The following is a 20,174-nucleotide window of genomic DNA, read 5'->3' on the forward strand; positions in this document are numbered from 1 at the left end:
ACAATATCCAACACGGGATTGAAGGCTCACATGCAGTTGTGGCTGCATGGAAACCACAGTCTATTTATTCAAACCTTTCCAACACTTGCTGTCTGAGGGAACCTATCACACTCACCAAAATATCTCAGGCTGGCTCTTAAATTATCTTTTCAGCTTCACTACCTGTTCTTTACCCATTTCCTCATTCTGCCATCTAGAGCCAATGCTTCAGAGCATACAAAATAAACCCAGACAGCCTTCAGCTCCCAGCTGAGAAACAGTTTTAAGCAAATTCATAATTCTTTGCCCAGAAATAAGACAGTATCTCCAGAGGGGAAAAGTAAATAAATAAATAAAATAGGAACTTCACACACATAAAATTCACAGATAAAATTGAAAGCAGGAAAGCCTCTAGGTGAATGTGAAGACACTGCTAAGGTTAAGATGCTGCAAGTTTTAAAAGGCAAAGCTAAGAGTATCTCCAAGTCACCTGAAGGGAGCACAGACAAAATGCAGAACGGCTGTTTAAACCTGTTAATGTATTTTCCTTGACTTTTACTAAGAGAAAAGGCCTTGCCATTTTGCAGCCCTGGGTTTGTTCATTTGTTTTTTTTTAAATGGTGGTGGGTTTTTTTTGTTTTTTTTTTTTTGAATGAATGAACGCAAGGAAAACCTGTACATACAGCACAGACACACACTATTATAGAAAGGTCAAGAGAGAAAGGGCAGCACTGACCTCGTGAATGAAAGAACAGGAATAAAACCTCACACTACAGCACGCTCTTAAAACTTTCAGCATTTTTGGTGGAAAAAGCTTCTGCAGCACAATAGGTGCAGTCTACTCAATATTTCTAACAGCTTTTAAAGAAGTGTGAATATTAACAGAGCATGGAGCTGAGCTATTAATAGCTTAGGCCTCTGGGGTTAACATAAAAAAGACTTGAGCAATACACAGCTTGTTAAGCCAGCTTAGTAACAGTACTGCAGCAAGAAAGCTTCTGTCTATACCATCTAACAGCATCTTGTTCTACAGCTGTGTTTTGGGGTATGGGGCAAGGTAAGGAAAGAGCAGGCATTCACATCAGCTTCTTTTTATTATTTGTTAGGGAAAAAAAAATAGGTTAAAAATTTTATCACTTGATAGAAATAACAAGTCATTGAAAATGCTACCAATGTGTATTTGATAAGACCACTTTTTCCAGGTACTGATTCAGCCCTTACCAGTTTCTCTAGCCTCTGCTGTGTAGGCTTCACATTGCTCAGTGCATCTTGTTTTGCACAGACACCACTTCAAGTTTTGATAACACCTTCTGCACATTCTCAAAACGCATCAAAAACAACATAACTCAAGCAGCTTCCCAGCCTTCCTTTTATGTATTTTCCTGATATCAAAATAAGAAGAGAGTACTTCCATAAACCAACACTGATCTCTAGTTATTATCTTGGGACAATCATTATCAGTAGCATACAATAAGACACACAGGACTGAAAAACATCCTGAGCGTACATAAGGGAGCCAGACATCCCTGGAAAAAGGTTATGGAATTACAATAGGAAGTTCTTGTTCAGCAAAGATTTTCATGTGTCAGTAGTGGTAAAAACAAAAAGCAAACAGTATCACAGCAGCATTCAGACACAGCTGTAACAGACTACAGACATAAGTAGGACAAGTTTTAGTCACAGAGATATTGACTTTTACCTAAGACCTCCTTCAGTGTATGCACAATACCATAACAAATGTCAGATAATAGAAAAGTCAAGACTTCTCTGCCCTGTTATCTGCATTTCAGGAATGCAATGTACATTACTGAGCACACCAAAACGATGCCTAAATGGATGAAATTAAGCCATCACTGCATGTCAGGATGAATCACCCAGTCTACAAGGGCTGAAACACATCCATCTGCCTGTGGGTTAACACTGCTCATAAAGCAATCACTTCCTCTCTGATCTGCCAGTCCTGTTTCTCAAGGGAAACCCATAAAACACCTTTCAAAACAAGTGTGGGAACTAAAATTCATAACTCCACTGGGTTCAGAAAAAAAGTTGGGCTCTACAGGGATATTGGATTTATGGCACAGTGTAACATTACCTCACACTAACCCCCTCACATTCCACAATGTATAATACACCAGGCGCTCTCCTTCCCCTAGGAGATAACCTTATCTTTCTTTCCTCTCCTACCTTCCCTTGTAAGGAAACAATAATTTCTTTGGGCTTGAACACAACCAAAGGAGTGGTGTTTTAATGTCACTGCAATCCATTGTGGGTCATGTACAACACTTTTTTCTCCTTCTTCCATCTCTATACAAACAGATTCAGTCAGACCCTTACCTGGGTGGATAGAACACCATAAACAAGGAGTTGAGTGAATAGAAGGGTGTGAGAGAGAAAAAACAAGAAGGTGCTGATTAAAAAATTTCCTTACAAAAGTGCTCAAGAGCAAACTGATGAGTTTTACTTGGGTTCCTCGTGACAAATATAAACCCCTGGATATGGAAGTAGCGTGGCTTGGAAGCAAAACACCACCTAAAACCATGGTGGAACAGACGCAAGATGAGATGTAAAGAATCACTGAGCAAGCAATAGCAATCCCCCAGCCTTGTGACTGGAAGCCTTGCTCAAGTGGTTGTGAACAAGAACCTCACGACCCACGTGGGAGAGAAGCTGTTTTCCTTTCAGTTTTATTAAAGCAGGTAATAAAACATAACCCATCTGTAGGAACAGCCTTGGAGTCCTACCCACTGGGACCACCTGCCCAACCAGAACTGTTTGTGTCTGCAGTACACTGGCATCAATGCATTTTCTGTCAGAAATGGTCTAAACTACACTTCTCAATAAACAGATCTGAAATTATGTTTAATTTTAAAATCCTTGTCCTCTGTTTCAGACCTGAGAAAATGCTTGCACATTCAAATGCTGAGCTGTCTTTACTTTACCAATAGATCTAATAAAAAAAAGCATTACCACTACCCACAAACCTTGCCCTTCCAAGAGGATGTTAAAAGTAGCAGAATACAAAAGAGAAAACAGAACAACATCACTATGCACTGTATGAATAAGTAGCTTTGATCTTACCAGCTCCAAAAGAAAGCAAGATAAGGCAAAGAGCTCTGCTGGTGATACAGGAGAGAGTTTCATATTAAAAATAAAAGCACATACAACCAAGAGGATTCTTCAAAAGGAAAGTCAACTCTGTTTTCTTGCACTCGTAATTCACGTACATGAACTGGAGCACAAACTGCTTTAGAAATACATTTTAAAGCAGCAGGGAAAAAAAAGCCTCTTAAAAAGAAAAACAGCGTTCCCTAAGATTTAGCACTTACACCATCATGTTGCACATATTAATGTGAAAACACACAAATGTTGGCAGAAGAACAGAGTTCTGAGAGATCCCAAGTTCTAATAAATCTCAGGAAAATAGGCAGACGGGGGGGGAGGGGGAGAGCCACCTATTAGAACTTCCACTAAGAAAAAGGCTCCAGAGGGAGCCTCACTGCATTCCTGGATACCCAAGTGTCCACATGGGGCTTCAGTGCCTAATGAGCTGTAAGAAAATGAAGTCACGAGAAAGGGCTTCATTAGTTCTGCTCCCTGTAAGAACTAGTAGGTCTTCTTTTCAATGCATTATTAATTCATTGAACTCATTACCTAAAGATGGGAGTGAACAACTTAGTATATATATATATATATATTCATGGAAAAAGCTAACAACCATTATGTTTGAAAAGTTAAGGGATACAAATTACAGTCTAATCTTTTAGGACAGTAAGACAATCACAGGAAAGAAAGTGAGGGAGCAACCTTTTTGATGGACACTTTGTTCTGTAGCATCTAGGGTCCCAACCCTCTGGAGAAACAATTCTGCTATGCACAGATTCTAAGCCACAAATCACACTGCAAGAAGCAAGCTGTTTCTCTGAACAACCTGATCAAATTGTAGATAACCTGGATCACTGCAGGGGAGTTGGCCTAGGGAACCTTAAAAGGTTCCTTCCCATTCCAACAATTCTATGACTCTATGCTTCCAAAATTCTCATACAATGGACTCTTACACACATAGGCCCTCTTTCACAGGACAGACATGTAGACAGCAAGGATAAAGGCCTGAGCAATGAACTAGTACTCATTTCCCACTCAGGATCCATAGAAGTTAAAGCTTTTTCAATTACAGTTAAGTCCAGGTTATCACACATTGTATCCTTGTTCTGTTCACATTCCCTTTCTAGTCCTTGTAGTGATTTGGAGATTGTGTTTTACTGCATCCAGAGGTTGTTTTATTATTATTATTATTTATTTAGGATAGTGTTACATTCTGGACAAGCTTGAACTTCTGACATTAGATCTTAAGTAGTCCCTGCCCAAACACATGCAAACACCAAAACCCCCTTATGTCACTGAGCTCTAGGGTTTCAGACTATGACATGAGCATGCATCCTCAGACAAAAACAAAGCACGTATGCCTACTGCTCATCAAGAGGCAATGATTTCAAGCACAGTCAGACAGATGGCAGAGTCCTGTCTTCATTCACATCTGTAGGATGCAAATAAAATTTTTAGGGTGAGCACAGATGTTGCCTCACAGAAAAATACGCAAAATAAGCATGGAATTTAAGCCTAAACATTTTAATTACTTTGTTTTATCCCATCTAACAAATATACGCTGTATGTGTTGGAAGACATCTCCAAACAGAAAGTGGTACAACAAAGAAGAATTACACAACTTGCTGCTATTCCTTTGTTTTTCTCTTCTGCTGATTCCCCAGTTATTTCTTCTCATTGTACCTATGTTACAGCATGCTCAAGGAGATAAGAGGTTTCAAAACAGAAGTATCACTTGGGAAACTGTGCTACTAGCTAGTTCACCCAACTGTCCATCCCAAAAAGTCACTTCTGTATTTTGTTTGAGACAGAACAATCACTAAAACAATTTATCATAATTAAAATAGGCCCACCCTCACTAAAGTCATTTTCCTGGTGAAGCAGGGAATAGTTTCTCATTCTACTATCTTAATTTTGCAAACATGATAAAACACTCAAAACAAAGTGTTGGAAAAGTCCTATCAAGTCCAATCCCAAAATGTGAGATGGAAGAGCAATTCTCTATGGAACTCATATTAAACACTCAGTATTTACATTCTACTCTGAGAGGATTCAGCTTCTCCCTCTCACTTGAAGCCAAATAAAGCAAACAAAAACTAAGCCAGCGTGCATATATTTTTAATTCTGGATAAATAGTAAGAATTCAATAAGATCTGGAACATTAAGTAGGTATTGCCTTTGGCTACACGTTTTTATTTGTTTTGAGTTAACTCATAAGGAGGTCAAACCAACAGAGCACCAGTTGATAACTAGATCTACAGTGGATGAGTAACACTCCCTGTATAATGTGCATAAGTTGCAAATAGAGTGATAATGTTCATAGCTGCCACACAGAGTCAGGAAAGTTTCACACAATGTTTGAGGGAAAATAACACAGAAACAGTCCAATCTCTGGCAGAGCCACCATATGGAGCTTACTGTAGAAACATACGTTTTGGCCACTCAGCATAGCTCTGCTGCCAACAATGATAGACTGAACTATTTCTTAACAAGATACATTCCCATAATGAAACAATAAATCCTAACCAGAGATGCTCAGCCAGTTCAGCCAAATCTTTACCAGAATAAGCAGAATAAAAGAAAAGCTTCAGCAAAAACTATAGTTTACACAATGGTAAAAAAATAAATGAGATCAGAATATAAATTTATAGCACATGGCATAAGATGTTTTCAAAAAAATACTCAAACCTATTTAGACAGTCATTCATTTATCTGCATCAGATCTCTTGCTATGATACAAGCCTTTGTTGTACACATGGTCAAAACCAAAAGAAAGCTGTCTGCAGCAGATCTGTCAGCCTACTCAAGCCTCCTGAGTTACCATGTGCTGAAGTTACAAAGGTATAAATGGAAAATAAGAAAGCTGAGGCAGACAAGCTCCAAACAAAAGCTTATGACTGCCATGCCATCTGGCACAGATGCTAGCTACCTCACACCCTCTGCCACACCAGAACATGAACAGTTGCAGTGGAATAGCAGATCTGCTGTAGGGATGTACCCTCACTTAACTCGTGCGCACAGCCTGCACCAACCTAACCCCAGGTGAGAGCAGATCTGGATGGAGGATTTTGATGGGATTGTTCTCCTATCTGTCCCCTCCTTTCCATTGTCCTGTAGAAGCAGCTCTATGCCTTTTTGAGCTACCAGGTCACAAAAGGAGCTTGTATACATGCTTTTCTGACAAAACAGTAGAAACCGTGTCATCCACCAGAGCTGTTTCCATTGTGAAAATCAGCTTAAGAGACTCTTCAGGTGCTTTAGGTGTTTTGAAATCAAGAATTTTCACACATCCACCTATGATGACTTAATTTAGCTGAATTAGTTCAACATCTCTCTCAGGTTCTCAGAAGGGAGATGTCAAGTGATAGGAGGTTAGACTTATATAGGAAGATATAACACTACAAGAAAAATCATTTCCTGAGGAAGGCTGGAAACTCACTTCTAGACCTGGAGGGCTGTGCTGTTCTATTTCCAGAACTGAGCCGTAGTCTCTCAGAACTAAGGCTGGCTGCTTTAGGAGGGTGTCTTCTGAGAAAGGTCACAGGAGATGGATGACACATGGAAGTACCAACTAAGCCAAGGCTAGAATTCTACACCTGAGAGATTTTAGGGCAGCTGCAGCAGAGTGCAGGAGGAATTAGAAGCTTTGGTGAAACCTCCCAGAAAAGCAGGTTCAGGCAGAAAAGCTGCTACAAAAGCGACATTCATTGCTGTAGCGTGCTTCTTCATGGATGCGTCTGGGTTCTGGTCACTCAAATGCAAGCAACCAGAAAGCAAGCACTGGTCAGACTGCCTGAGAAACACTGCAGGCGACTTCAGATGAATTGGTATTTTTTTCTTGAAATTGCAAAGACTATAACTGCACTAGGGTTGTTTTTTTTTCATATTCAAATATCTATTCTAATCCCAAATTAATTTTAACATGTTTTTCCTATAGCCAAGGGAAAAAAAAGCCACAACACATCTGCAGGTTTTTAGAGATAGAAACCTGTGTTTTATAAGAAATGTGATGTCTGCTGGATTCAGAACACATCTTCAGAACACACATATTGGATTTATCATCTAACGTCTCACCTTTCAACAGTAAATCCAACTCCAGCTGCTTACTGTATGTTTCAAATCCTAAGTGACTGAAGTCTGGTTCTATATATCAATGCAAACCCATTTCAGTTTTGGATCAGCTATTCGACCTAGTTGTATTCTCTTCTGTCAACATTCTTTTCTGTTGAGTGGAATTGAAGATTATCAGTGAAACTCCACCTCAATTCATCATTTCAACACCTATAGATGTTCATACCAGAAGAGAATGGGAAAAATAGGAGAATAAAATGCATTAGAAAGGCTATCAATTTGCTGAGCCTACTATTGACTTTCCCCGAGTACAAGATAGGAAGGCTTAATTGATTTCTCTATCTGTCAGCCTTACCTAAAATTCTCATTTAAAAATAATTGCCCAAACCATAGGATTTTACTTGCAAAAAAGGAATCAACACTTGCAGACTAATCCTGGAGTAAATGTACCTGCTCAGTAAGCAATGCCCACAATCTGCAGCAGTCACCAAAGACACAGCACAACTAATCAGAAGTAGCAATCAGCAAGATTGCTATCTGTCGAGGCTCCAGTCTGGTTTACCTTATGCAGCCAGAAGGCTTTTGTTACCTTTAGCTTTTTATATGTCCCTGCCCATTTGTTTGTAGATCACCTGCCTAAAATGGACGGTATCTAAGGTGAAAGCTACTATCACAGACACGAAACATAATTCCAAAGGGTGCCTCCTGGCATTAAAGAAGAAAGAGAAACATCACATGTTACTGTAAGCTAAATAATAGTTGTATTACCTCTGTATACAAGAGGCAACCAAAAACTGATCCTTCATGCACAATTACCCACTAACAGCATCTCTTATAGAGCCGTTTCTACTATGGCTTTTCAGTCTTTATTTTAGTACTTTCAACAAAGAATATTATAGCTATCTTCCATAAAAATTGGACTTTATCCTTTATTAAGACTCCTCGAGGAAACAAAGACAAATAAAGGTTTTTAGATGACCAGCCTGGACTTAAGACTCTAAATACAGAAAGGAACTTATTTACAATAACAAATATCTGAGATGTCCAGTATAGTATGTTGGTGCAGCACTTCCTTGGAAGAAAAAAACAAGAAATCAAATTAAATGAACAAGCACTAATACAGGTCATTTAGTATTCCTTACCTTGGAACCTGCCAATATAGTTTTCAGCATTTTTGTTCCCTTTCCAATACCGACCACTGCAAAGACAGAAAGAGAAATTACACTTCTGAACCAGCTCTGCAATTCTCTTATTCAACACCATTATGAGAAAAGCTCTGATGTTCAAAAATGGGACTAGGGAAATAAAGTCTAATGTAGAAGACAGATAAGCTTCACCCAGTTCCCAAAATGCTTTAATTTGACTCCTAGATTTATCTTTTAATCTCCAAAGAAACAGATAGTGCAATTAACCCCATCTCTCATTTGATGAAGGCTTTGGCTCACTAACAACGAACCTGGACTGCACTGTAAGTAAATGGGCCTCTCAAAGGTTGACAGAAAAGAGAAACACAGCCAGGATAACAAAATCAAACAGTTTATCAGAGTCACAGCAACAAAGTAAATCAGTCAAAAGATCCAAACTGACATGATCAGAAACTTTCAGTCAGGCCCTCCTGTAACCGAGTGGGTAAAAACATTGTTATTTCCACCTTAAATAAGTATTCTGCAAAGCAATTATCAGCCAGGTTTTCATAGGAAAAGCAGATAGGAAACGGCAGTATTTTACATTTTCCTTCAAAGCTTTCTACAACAAGGTGCTCTCCCTGGATAAGCCTTTCTATTGATTTGCTCCGCATACAGCAATCCAAAGAAACAACGACAACAGAAGGAAGATGGAGAACAGGGATGAGTCAGATACACTGCCAGGACACACATCCCTGAGAACATCACCATGCTATCCAATATAATTAATTGCAGAAATTCTCCAGTGTGTGCCATTAAATATATATATATATATATACATATATATATATAAACAAACAACACAGAGCACCACTGAGAAATTAAGGAATTATTCTAAAATTGCTCTTCTGTTAAACAATATAGGGTTACCTTCACCTTTCCTGAACCATAAAGGGAAATTATTTTCATGTAAAAGCTAAGGAATGCGTAACAGCCTCTATCCTCAATTTTAATAAACTACAGGAGTTAAGTGAATTTGAAATCAATCAGCTTTGTACTATCTTGAGTCAAAACGCCAAAAGCAACTAGCTCAGTAATGAGTTTCTAAAACAAACAAAAAAGAAAATCGCATTTGTGCTTGCTCTAATGTTTTTCAGTCTTAACAGATTAATAAGAATTGTTATTCTCAGTAATTTCTCCTCTTATTGCTCATAGTTTTTACAGTCACATATGCCCTCCTCCTTGTACCTTCAAGTCAGTCTGTTCCTGTCAAGTTCACCAGACACAGCTACAACAAGGCTGAGAAATGGAGATAAGCACACAAAGCTTTATAACCAAGCACTTTGCTTGCAACATGCTGAGATCACTTATAACTCAGATTAAAAAGATACCTACTTCAGTTTCAGAAGTATTACCATTGCTCATTTACCACTGCCTTCCTACGAATGGCTTAGATTTCCCTAGGACACAGAACCCCATGGGCAAAGGGCCATCATTTGCCACCCGATCCATAACTTGCCCATCCTTCACACCATGTATCTGTTTCCAAAGTCCTTCCTCATCTTTACACTTGCTGTAAATAGAAAAAGAAATTCAAACATGCACCTTCTGATGAAAAGCACTGCCCAGTTATTTGCAGCGCACCTCACACATCAAGCAAGATTCTGTATCAGTAATTCACATGAATGAAATTGCAGACCTCTAACGTGTGAAACAATAGTAAAGAACAGTAGGTTATACATTTCAGAAGATAAATACTTTATTATGCTACAGTACATGAGGAAAGAAAGCTTCCTATATCCCCTCCTACCACACACATAAAAACAGAACACATTTTATGAATTGATTCTATCATGTCCTTCCTTTTCTCCTAATCACCTTAACCAAATCCCCAAGATATCTTAACACGTGGCCTTTCCTGCTCCTCTCTAGTCTTGTCCTTTCCAATCTAACTACCATTGATTTTTCCCTGTGTGCTTTGTATGGCAGCAGAATGAAATGTTCTAAGCCTTTTTGGATCGATCCATAGCATATTAAGGTGACGCACTTCCCTGTCTTTACCAGAACACCAAGCCCAAGTACTTTATGTCATACCACGTGAGCTGGCTTTGGAGACTGATGGATATCAGAAAACACAAGCAGAAGCAATTAAGGATGACATGGGATTTTTCTTTTCTGATTCCTCTGGATCAATGCTGTTGACTTCTCACAATGAGCAGCAGCATGCTCTTTGGGAACATCTGTGCAAAATGGATGGGTTCACTTCAGCCAGATACATGGTGTTCTCCAGTGACTGGTCACAGAGCACAGGAAACTGGACAGGAAGAGCTAGTGCTTCTATTCTAGCCCAAGAAGGGTACCTTTCAAAATGTTCACAGGTGACACAGAACAATTATCAGTACATATAGACCTCTACTAGCAACAGTCCCCATAAACATTCCCTGGAAGTCACTGCCCCTGTTACATTAGACCTCACAGATAGCTCCTCATTAAATTAGAGCTCAAAGGATGTACTTATGTATACTGATTGTTCCACCTGTTGATTTTCAGTATCAAAGAAGCATTGCTGATACTTCTTCAGGCAAGCAGAGCTATAAAACTATGATTAAAGCAAGCTGCAGGTTGTAGCATTACTCAATGAAACCATTGGTGACAACGTATGATATGGGATTAAACCAGTATAATTGTCACAATTACAGCTGAGTTTTCAGCAATAGCAACTGATGCATCATAAGCCTTAATAAAATGAAGGAATTCAGTATATAGATCGCTATCAGTAAGAAAGCAAAGCCTCACACTGGATCAAAGGGGTTGGAAGGGGCCTCCAGACATCACCTCATTGATGACTGTTCTTTAATGAGCAAGACAGGACAGCGAGTGAAAAATATTTCTGTGCTAAGCCTTGAAAAAACGGCACCTGAATGGTTGTTACTCATTTTTTATTTGACAAGTATTATAATCCCCAAAGGTCCCCTCAAAGTCCCAGGAACGCATTAAGAACAAATACACCAGAAAATTATGAAGACTATAAATCCCCAGCTTAACTAAAAACAAACAAATAAACAGAAACCCCATACACTACAGGGGAAATTTAGAAAACACGGGATGTTGTGCACTGAATATGTGTAATAAGCACCAAGTTGTTTCAGGGACTTAATAAATAAATAATAAATCCTTTCACTCAGGAACCGGTGATGTGTGAGTAGAAATATACAAAAAGGAAATGTAACCCAGAGCCCTCTTCCCCTGTAACCCAAAGCCACAATGCCTGCTGCACACATCTCAGGCCATTCCTCCACCCGTGCATGTAGGCATGGAAGCACTTCCACGATCGCTCTCTGATCGTGTTGCTATTTCTCATTACCCAGAACTCCTGTTGCTGCACTGTCCAAAGTCCCACCGTGCCCAATCTTCAAGGCTTGCCTTTTCCTTTTGCTAGCTTTTGCTTGCACGCCGGCTTCTGTAAAGAGAGTCGGAAAGAAGGTGTTACAGGACAGCCTAACAACACAGGACGGGCAACGCACGTCCCCCAGCCCAACCGACCGCGGCAGGGCCACCCCAAAGCCGAGCAGCCTCCTACCTGCCAGCAGCCTCTCCTTCAGCAGGTTGAGCACGGCGGCCGAGGTGGACCCCTTGGGCTTGTAGACGGCGAACAGCCCGCTCAGAGAGAACAGCTTCTCGGCCGACCTGCCGCCCAGCTCCGCCGTGGCCATGCTCCGAAACCCAGCGCCCGCCCGTCCGCCTTCCGCTCCGCTTCTCGGGGCCTCTGGGAAACGTAGTCCGCCCGATATGGGGCGGAGCGGCCGGTCCCATAAGCTCCTACGCAGCGAGCATTCCTTAATATCGCGCCGAGAGCAGCCAGAGCGGGTGGAGTATCTCGGCCGTGGCACCAGCTGATTCCTTTCCAGTCAAACTAAGTGGCCTTTATTAAAATATGCTCCATCTGGCTCTGCGAAATTACACTGCGTGGATAGTAGCAGGGCTCCCTGCAAGACTTAGGTGCAGGATTAGGGCCCAGCTTAAAGTTCTGAGGCTTCCACGACAGCTGGAGGTAATCAATTAGGAAATAGTCATGCTGCTTTGCAATGAGCACGGAGAGATCCCTGCACTTCAGTCCTGAGCACAGAGAAGAAAATCTTACAGCAGCCCGAGGGCTGGATTTAGGGCTCGTCTTCCAGAGCACTAGGTGTTTGCCTTCTGGAATATCACAGTTACGGATGATAGCTGCAAATCTCAAGTGCATGAGTTATGCTTTGCGGTTGTGTGCGGTTCACGCTGTCCTACACCGTGAGCAGAAAGGCACACAGCCTTCTGATAAGTGGGTTTGGAGAGCTGCTGTCCCCCCACCTCACCCCTCACAATGTTAGGCATTGCACCTTCCCTGCACAAGTGGAAAGAATTGTATTCTGCTGACTACTTGCTCAGGCCATTAATCTCCCTTCTGTTGCGTGTGTCCTACAGGGAAGCATTGCTAAGGCAGGCTGCTCGTGGCTTGTGCTTCTCACAGCAGTGCAGCACAAGGCCTTTCCTCTTCAGGTATGACTCGTGCAGATTCATTTCTCTGACCACGCTTCCCAAAGCATTAAAGCGAGTTATATGTGAGGTATGCGAGAGCAAAGAGCCTTGTGCCAAGGTACCGAGCCTGGATGTTTCATTCATTTGTTTTGTTTATTTATTGGTAAGAGTTGACAGGTGAAACCATGAAAAGACAGTTACAGGGAAATAAATGCATGTTTAGCTAAGGGCTAAGCATGCTCCCAGTAATTTCCAGAGCCCGAGAAGCAAATATTCCTGCTGTCTCTGCATGGAGCAGGACCAAGGCCCACATATGCATAAGTGCTTTTTCAGGTAGGGGCTCTCCCAGTGCCTGCTCACACCTTTCTCAACAGCCCCATGGACACCTGGTGCTCCAGTTGTCAGCTGTGAGCACTGCTTCCAGGGGGAGGCAGCTCCCCACAGCTAGCAGTGCCCAGCAGCCTCCCTGACACAATTCTGGTACGTATTAATAATGGTCTCTTGCTACCAAAGAAGTTTGTCTCCAGCACAAACATGCAGACAGGGTTAGTGGTGCCCACCAAAACCATTTCTTCTTATTAAAAGAGTCAGGTATCTACATAAGCACTCTGGAACTATTATGCAAGATTTTAATTATGCATCTTATTTGCTTAGATCTCATTTACATATCTGTAATCTAGCTGTGGAAATATTTGCTGCTACCTTCAGCTGTGAGGGTGAACTCTCAGGTGAGCAGTACGTGTGGTCATCACTGCAGGACGTGGAAGCAAGGTGTCAGAGTCCTTCTCCATAAGACAAGATGTAAAAAAACAGCCAAGCAAACAACAAAAATCTTTTTATAAGGTCGACAGGAAAATTGCTGCTGATTTACATGGAGTTAAAATTAAAGCTGTGATGTGGAATGCATGTGGTAAACGGTGATGGAATGTCTCTTGCAGATATGGCTTAGTCAGGCTAACTGCCTGAAAAGCACTTGAAAAATAGTCTCACAGATGACCTGCTAAAAAGTGCTCAAACACAGATTGCTCTGTATGAGCTCAAGCAAAACTATTTATTTATACATTACAATCTAGAAATGGTGCAGCAAGCTTCCAGGCAAGGAGATTGCAACCCACAGACTGAAATGCAGACCTGTCACACTATCATGCCCAGTGCTATCTGTAGGTTGGCAGACTGCTCTGAAAGCATTGCTGAGGAGCACAGGGACATTACACAACAACGAGAGCTCCTCTGCTGGTGTAAAGATGTCCTTAATGCAAAGAAAACCTCAGCTTTCCAATTACGAGGCAGCAGACAGGGCCTGTGATAAACCTCTCTGTACTGCCTTCTAAGGGCTGACTTAAGCTGAGAATTGTCCAAAATGATTTGTCTGCTGTAATTGTCCTGACACAGACACAGGGCATGAGCTGAAGGTCAGTGTCTGACCTCGGTACTGTTTCCACAAATTACAAAAAGCCTTTTTCTTTTTCTTTTTCTTTTTTCCTTTTAAGAACAGGTGTTAAATGGGTTTCAGCTACTCCTACCTCTCAGTTTTAGGACTGAGCAGGAAGTTCTTGTAGGTTTCCCAAACTTCTGCACCAGCAATTAAAAACCAACACTTTGTTACCGCAGCAGATGGAGTCTTTGAAGGCTTAGAAAGAAGAGGTTTGCTTTGACTTTGCTGGGCATTGGAAAGGGGCCCAAAAGAAGAAATGTGAGAGACTATTAATGACTGTCAGTATTTCAGTTAGCTAGAAGGATATGAATGCATAAATCACACATGGCTTGCTTCATGGGGCAAGGTTATTCAGCCTTCAGAATGGTGGGAACGATGTACCAAACCGTTCATCTCCAGGGCATCATTTCAGAATTGCCTCATGTTGCTAGTGATTAAAAGTCATTACCATCTGCTCAGTAGCCTATTTGAAATGAGATGTTTATCTCCGACGATTTCTAGCCAAGCCAAGATCCAAAACAACCAAAAGCACGATTAGAGTTACTGATTCTATTAGCAACCTTAATAAATGGGCTGAAAGGATGTTGTTGCTTTGTGGATGAAGGTTGGGAGGTCTTAATAGAGATGGGCCAAAAGCTCCATGCAGGTCCCTGGAATTGCACAGATCAATGCCTCAAGGATCTGGTGCAATTATGCTTTATAGAGAAGAGATAATGTAAGAGACAATAGTAGTTGTACCGGCTGTACTACAACAGCAGGTAAGTGCTGTTGCAGAGATGACTCCTTCGCTTCTTGGTGCAGAAGAGAGATGCATCACTTCCTTCTGCAGGAAGAAGGTAACTTTTCTGTCTGCTTTCTGAAGTGACCATGGAATCATAGAACAGCTTGGATTGGAAGAGACCCCAAGGATCATCAAGTTCCAACCCTCCTTCCACAGGCAGGGCTACCAACCTCCAGATCTGGTACTGGACCAGGTTACACAGGGCCCCATCCTACCTGGTCTTGAACACCTCCAGGGATGGAGCATCCACAGCTTCTCTGGGCAGCCTGTTCCAGCACCTCACCACTCTCTGCAAAGAATGTCTCCCTGACATTTAAAAGTGTTACTCACACACCACCATGCAGAAGAATACGATGGTGGATTCCAGCTTTTAAAGTAGTTCCATCAGCAGAGGGCTGTTTCTGTATCTGTGTTCAGCAAATCACTTTATGATTCCAGCTTCATTTTCAATATCCAAATCAGTGCAAATTATTGCAGGGAGCTCAATCACAGCTCGTGTTCTTCCTGTAAAAACAGAGTTGCAGCTGTTTTAAAGCATAGGTCCTCCTCAGGACCATTGTCAGCCAGGGGAATTTAGCCATAAAAGCCTAAAGTACACAGAATATCTTTCCTCTAACTGTTCCATCTGGTTGCAATAAGGTGCAGATAAATAACTCTTCAACCTGTTAGTTTATTCAGTCCTGTCTGGATGGCATGAAGCACATACTTGATTGTGTGTGAGTGATTCTTCTGAACAAAAGTAGGTCCTTCAGTGTCTTGTTGACCCCCAGCAGTTCTGGAAGAAGAAATGTCAATTATTGTATGTGAGGGAAAGTATGGTAAGTGCCATACAGTCAGGCTAGGCTTGGTAATTTTTGTTAGTTTTTGTTCCCCTTATGATAAAATGCAAATATTTCATGAGCAAATGTACATGATCAGTATTTTTGGTTCATGCCTGTTTGGATTTTAGACCCAGCTTTTTGCTTAATTTCAGGAATATTTCCCTTCCACCTTTATTCTGTGTCCCCTGATATTTGAGGATTATTTTTAGCTGAGGCTAGTGTAAGTTTTGGTTAGCTGATTTAATGCAGATTAATAATGTCAAATTCAGTTGGATTTGAAAGAATATAGTACAATTCAAATGTTTTTAGTTATTCCTTCTTAATGTGAAATGCAACTCTGACAGCTAAATAAGGACGAGAAAAGCAATTTTTCCTGATAGGTCACAAATGGTGTAGAAGTATGGAGAAATACACAGAGATGATTTAAACTGTAACTTAAAGAGCCTATTGCATTCATAGGTGGGGACATATCTGTTATGGACTGGGACGTTGCATCAAATCTCTGATACATGTCCAGGTGTGCCTGCAATGACATGAGATTGAGCACAGTTTGGAATCACGAGAGTCAGTAATGCTGAAAGGAGAAAAATACATTCTGCAGATCTTTAATTTTGGTGCTAATAAAAGTCTCAGTAGGATTCTTAGTTCTTGTTTAAATTTGCAGTTTCTTCTTACAGTTACTGTCGAAGAACTAATTTTCCAAGAAGCTGCAATCCTAATTAGGAATGACAAAGAACCCACCAGATGTGCATGTGGAAAAACACAGTGCATGAGGGATTGTTTATATGGACTGTTCAAGTCCAAACTGCCCCTGTGCATTTTGAACATAAGGTTAAAAAGACCTAGGCACACTTAAATCTGAGAAACTGCCACTGCCACACTCAATTCAGCAAGATGAGTTGAATAGTGTGTTCTTTCATCCATTTGTTTGTTTTTCAATTCAATTTTGATCAAAAGGCACTGGCAGGCAGAAGGGAAAAAAAGAACACAAGATTCACCAGTAGTTCAGATCGATGTTGGTTTTTCTCACCTGGCTTTGTACGATATCCACATTCAGATAAGAGTGTTACTAGTGTTAGCAGCCAGCCCTCTAGTGACCTGCTGTCACGCTGTGAGCACACTTACACAGTCCAATGAGCAGTCTGTGATGGATGTGCAGCAAAGAGAGTACCTGAGCTCCCACACCTCAGTGAAATGCCTGTCCTTCCTCACCTCATTTGAAGGAACAAAAGGTCATATTTCCAGAAGGAAAGCCACCTTCATCTTCTGGCATTAAACTTACATCAAAGTTAAATACATATGGTGTAATTTCTTGACATGAGAAAGCTGAAGCCTAGGAAGTCCTCATCTAAGGATGTGTTTGCTGTGTTCCATGGCAGGAGGGGTCAGTGGCCACTCTAGCAAGTTTTGCCTAGGATATTTCCTGCTGGCATGAGAACAATGATGACACTCTTTTATTGGCACATTATCACCCTAAATAAGCACAAGTAACCATGGATTAGTCCCAATTAATTCAGAAGTGCAAACAAACATAAGTAGCCATTGCCCATGGGTGAGGGCTGCCAGTTGCATCTCTAATGAGAACTCCAGAATCAATAATCAAGCAGCTCCAGGCAGTGAAGTGTTTTTCTAATGCATGTTATAATACTGATAAAGGGAATTGTTCCATTTACCATAAATTATTCAACTTATAATTGCTTAGGCTTTGGAGTCTGTAAAGATGCTAATTGCCACCTGTAAGATTAAATTGATGTCTGCTTTTTATTTTCATAAAGACAGACTTAAAATGGCATAGAGAAGAAAGATGATTCTACAAATGCTTTGCCAAAAATAAAGAGACACTAAAAGTGATGAACTTTCTGCTTTTGAATTCTGAGTTGCCATTGTTAAAATGTCTATCCATATTTACCACGTCTCCATGAACAAATACATATTTGGACATAGCCAGATATTCAGTATTCAGGTCTCTCCCGATTACTCCTTCTCATCCAGTGTTACCTAGAAGGTTAACCTGGATTTTAAAAAATGATTACCTTCAGTTTGAGCTGTTGTTTAAAATGTTTGCTGAGGAAAAGACTGTGCTCTTCACGCTATCCTCATTCACTTCTGAAAGGAGCAGTGCATCCAATCTCAAATGTTTTAATAAACCAAATAAAAGAACATTTTCCTGCATTAGATGTTGAAACCCTCCCTTCAGGAAAGCTGAAAAAAGGCCAAAGGGATTTCGTTTTTTTTTTCCTCTTAGCTCAGAAGTTCACTTTGAAGCTGTGTTCACTTACACAGCTGAAGAGCAAGATCCCAGGAGTGCTATATGTGGAAGTCAGTGAGAGGTAAAGGATGCTCAAAATTATGCCCTAATTGCTAACTTGGCTTGAAGATACATTCCGTGTCCTACTAAGAAGACATCCCTACAGTTTACAGTAACCATCTTGTGTTGTAATAAGGCCATGGTAAATTGTGGTGGGCAGCACAACCAGTATATGTGCATCACTAACAGGGGACAGAAAATGGACGGTACCATAACAATGGTATTTTGGTCAGTGATAACCTACAAGAGGTGACATGGAACATGTACAGATTGGTTTGTGTGTCATACTGCTTCAGTAAGGATGCTCTGAAGTACCTTTTTGCTTTTAGACTCTGTGTTCATGGGCAGGTCATTAAGTTACTTTGTTTCTCAAGTATATTTATTATTTTTAAATCCAGTGCAGTCTATTTAGTCTTTCTTAGTGCTTCTTTGTGAAACATTAATGAGAAGCTCACACAGAATTTGTCTGATTACCCCATTCATATTTAATAAGCTTGCTGCTTACACTTCAGAGCAACAACAGAAATTAGATACTGCAATACTTCAGTGCTGGAGTGACCCTAAATTTGGCTCTAAATTATTCATTATACTGGACGAGGAGAAGAGAGAGCTGTCATAACCTTAAATTTATCTAAATCATACATTGTTTAATTTGTGTCCTTTGTAGTTATTCTCATTTCAAAAAATAACTAATTTTTATTGAAACTGAAGAACACCCAGTTTTAATCCATCAACCCCCACAGAATTACTGCAGTTAGCTAAAAGCAAAATAATTTAGCTGGACTTCAGCTATATATACAACATGTGAGCTCTGTAATCAAATAAGACTAGGAAGATCTATTTTCTTAAAGTAGTGATTGTATTTTCTAGCTAAGAGAGTATTTTTAAAACTCTCGATTGGATGAGAACACAAATTAACCAGATGTGTTCTCCTCGCATTTTTGGATTTTTTATGTTTTTGTTTTATAAACCAAATGTCTCTTTCTCATGGGGTTTCATCAAGAGGCATGCTACCAGTGTCGTATCTTTTAGAGCATGTAAAGCAAATAAATCCTATCAGGTTAAAGGTCTAATCTAAAAGGAGATCTAATCTGGACATCAAGCAGAATCTAAAATCATATTGCTGGGTTTATAATCTATTTACTGGAACAAAAATTATACCTTCATAGCTGTTGTGCCTCCAGATTCATCTCTTGGAATGCCTCATTTTTAAAACAGCATCTGAAAGCAGTATGGCAAAGTACAGCTCAGTTCCCATGTACCCCAAATTTCATGAAAGCAGAAAAGTCATGAGAATGACGCAGGTAAAGGCCACCCTGGGATCAGATCTGGTAGATATTTTCTGTTCTCATGCAAGTGGTTCACACACGACTTCTGAGTGTAAACCCTCAGACCAGTACCAAGTGCCCAGCATCACCTCTGAGCATCCCCTAGGGCACTGGCCCTGCAGCTCACCTCCAAGTGTTACCATCAGTTATCTTGCTGTCCAACAGCACAGGGCAAATCCAGGCTCATGGGGAAGGGCACATGAGTGTACAACATGGAAACATGTCACTCCTTCCCACACCTCAACTCGACCAAACAACATGCCCTAAAGGCTCAGCAGATGGATATAGTGCATAAAGTGCTATTACTTTGTTCCTAAAATACAGTAAGAGTCCACTGGAGGTTTGGAGCATTTTTGTATTCATTGCCTTTCAGGTGATGTGTGTAATAATGTGTCATTATCATCATCATCTGTTATTAAGAAATAATGTCACACATTTAAGAGTTAGAGGCATTTTATTGTAACTCCATTGCTGTCTGCAATGCTCACCAAGACAGATTGCAGATCCTGACAGCAGTCCAAGGGGGAAAAAACAACTTTGGGAAGGCAACACAATCTAAATTTTGTAGAGTTGAGCCAACAAACAGATGGCAGGAACTAAACCCCCTTAAAAAACACTGATCCCATGGCTATGGCTGTCCTGGCGTCAGTCCGAAACCCTGCCAAATGGGGAGCCTCACTGAATGAGCTGCAAGGAGCTCACAGTCATCC

General features: G+C 40.7%; 1 protein-coding gene across 2 annotated transcripts in view; it reads right to left on the bottom strand.

The window, feature by feature from the left end:
- TRUB1 (TruB pseudouridine synthase family member 1) overlaps nt 1-12,005 on the bottom strand; it is a 425,822-nt gene extending 413,817 nt beyond the window's left edge. For both annotated transcript variants that reach the window (XR_010622764.1, XM_065746029.1), the window contains exons 1-3: nt 11,857-12,005; nt 11,641-11,736; nt 8,295-8,350 (exon numbers count right to left, since the gene is read on the bottom strand). Coding sequence is in view for 1 of the 2 variants with exons in the window: in XM_065746029.1 (XP_065602101.1) it covers nt 8,295-8,350; nt 11,641-11,736; nt 11,857-11,989 (285 nt within the window). In the remaining variant the exon portion in view is untranslated. The remainder of the gene's footprint in view (nt 1-8,294; nt 8,351-11,640; nt 11,737-11,856) is intronic.
- Between the last annotated feature and the right edge of the window lie 8,169 nt (nt 12,006-20,174).

The sequence above is a fragment of the Cyrtonyx montezumae genome, unplaced genomic scaffold, assembly GCF_038088225.1.
Source record: "Cyrtonyx montezumae isolate F1298 unplaced genomic scaffold, pur_monq_1.0 scaffold_4, whole genome shotgun sequence".
Lineage (NCBI taxonomy): Eukaryota > Metazoa > Chordata > Aves > Galliformes > Odontophoridae > Cyrtonyx > Cyrtonyx montezumae.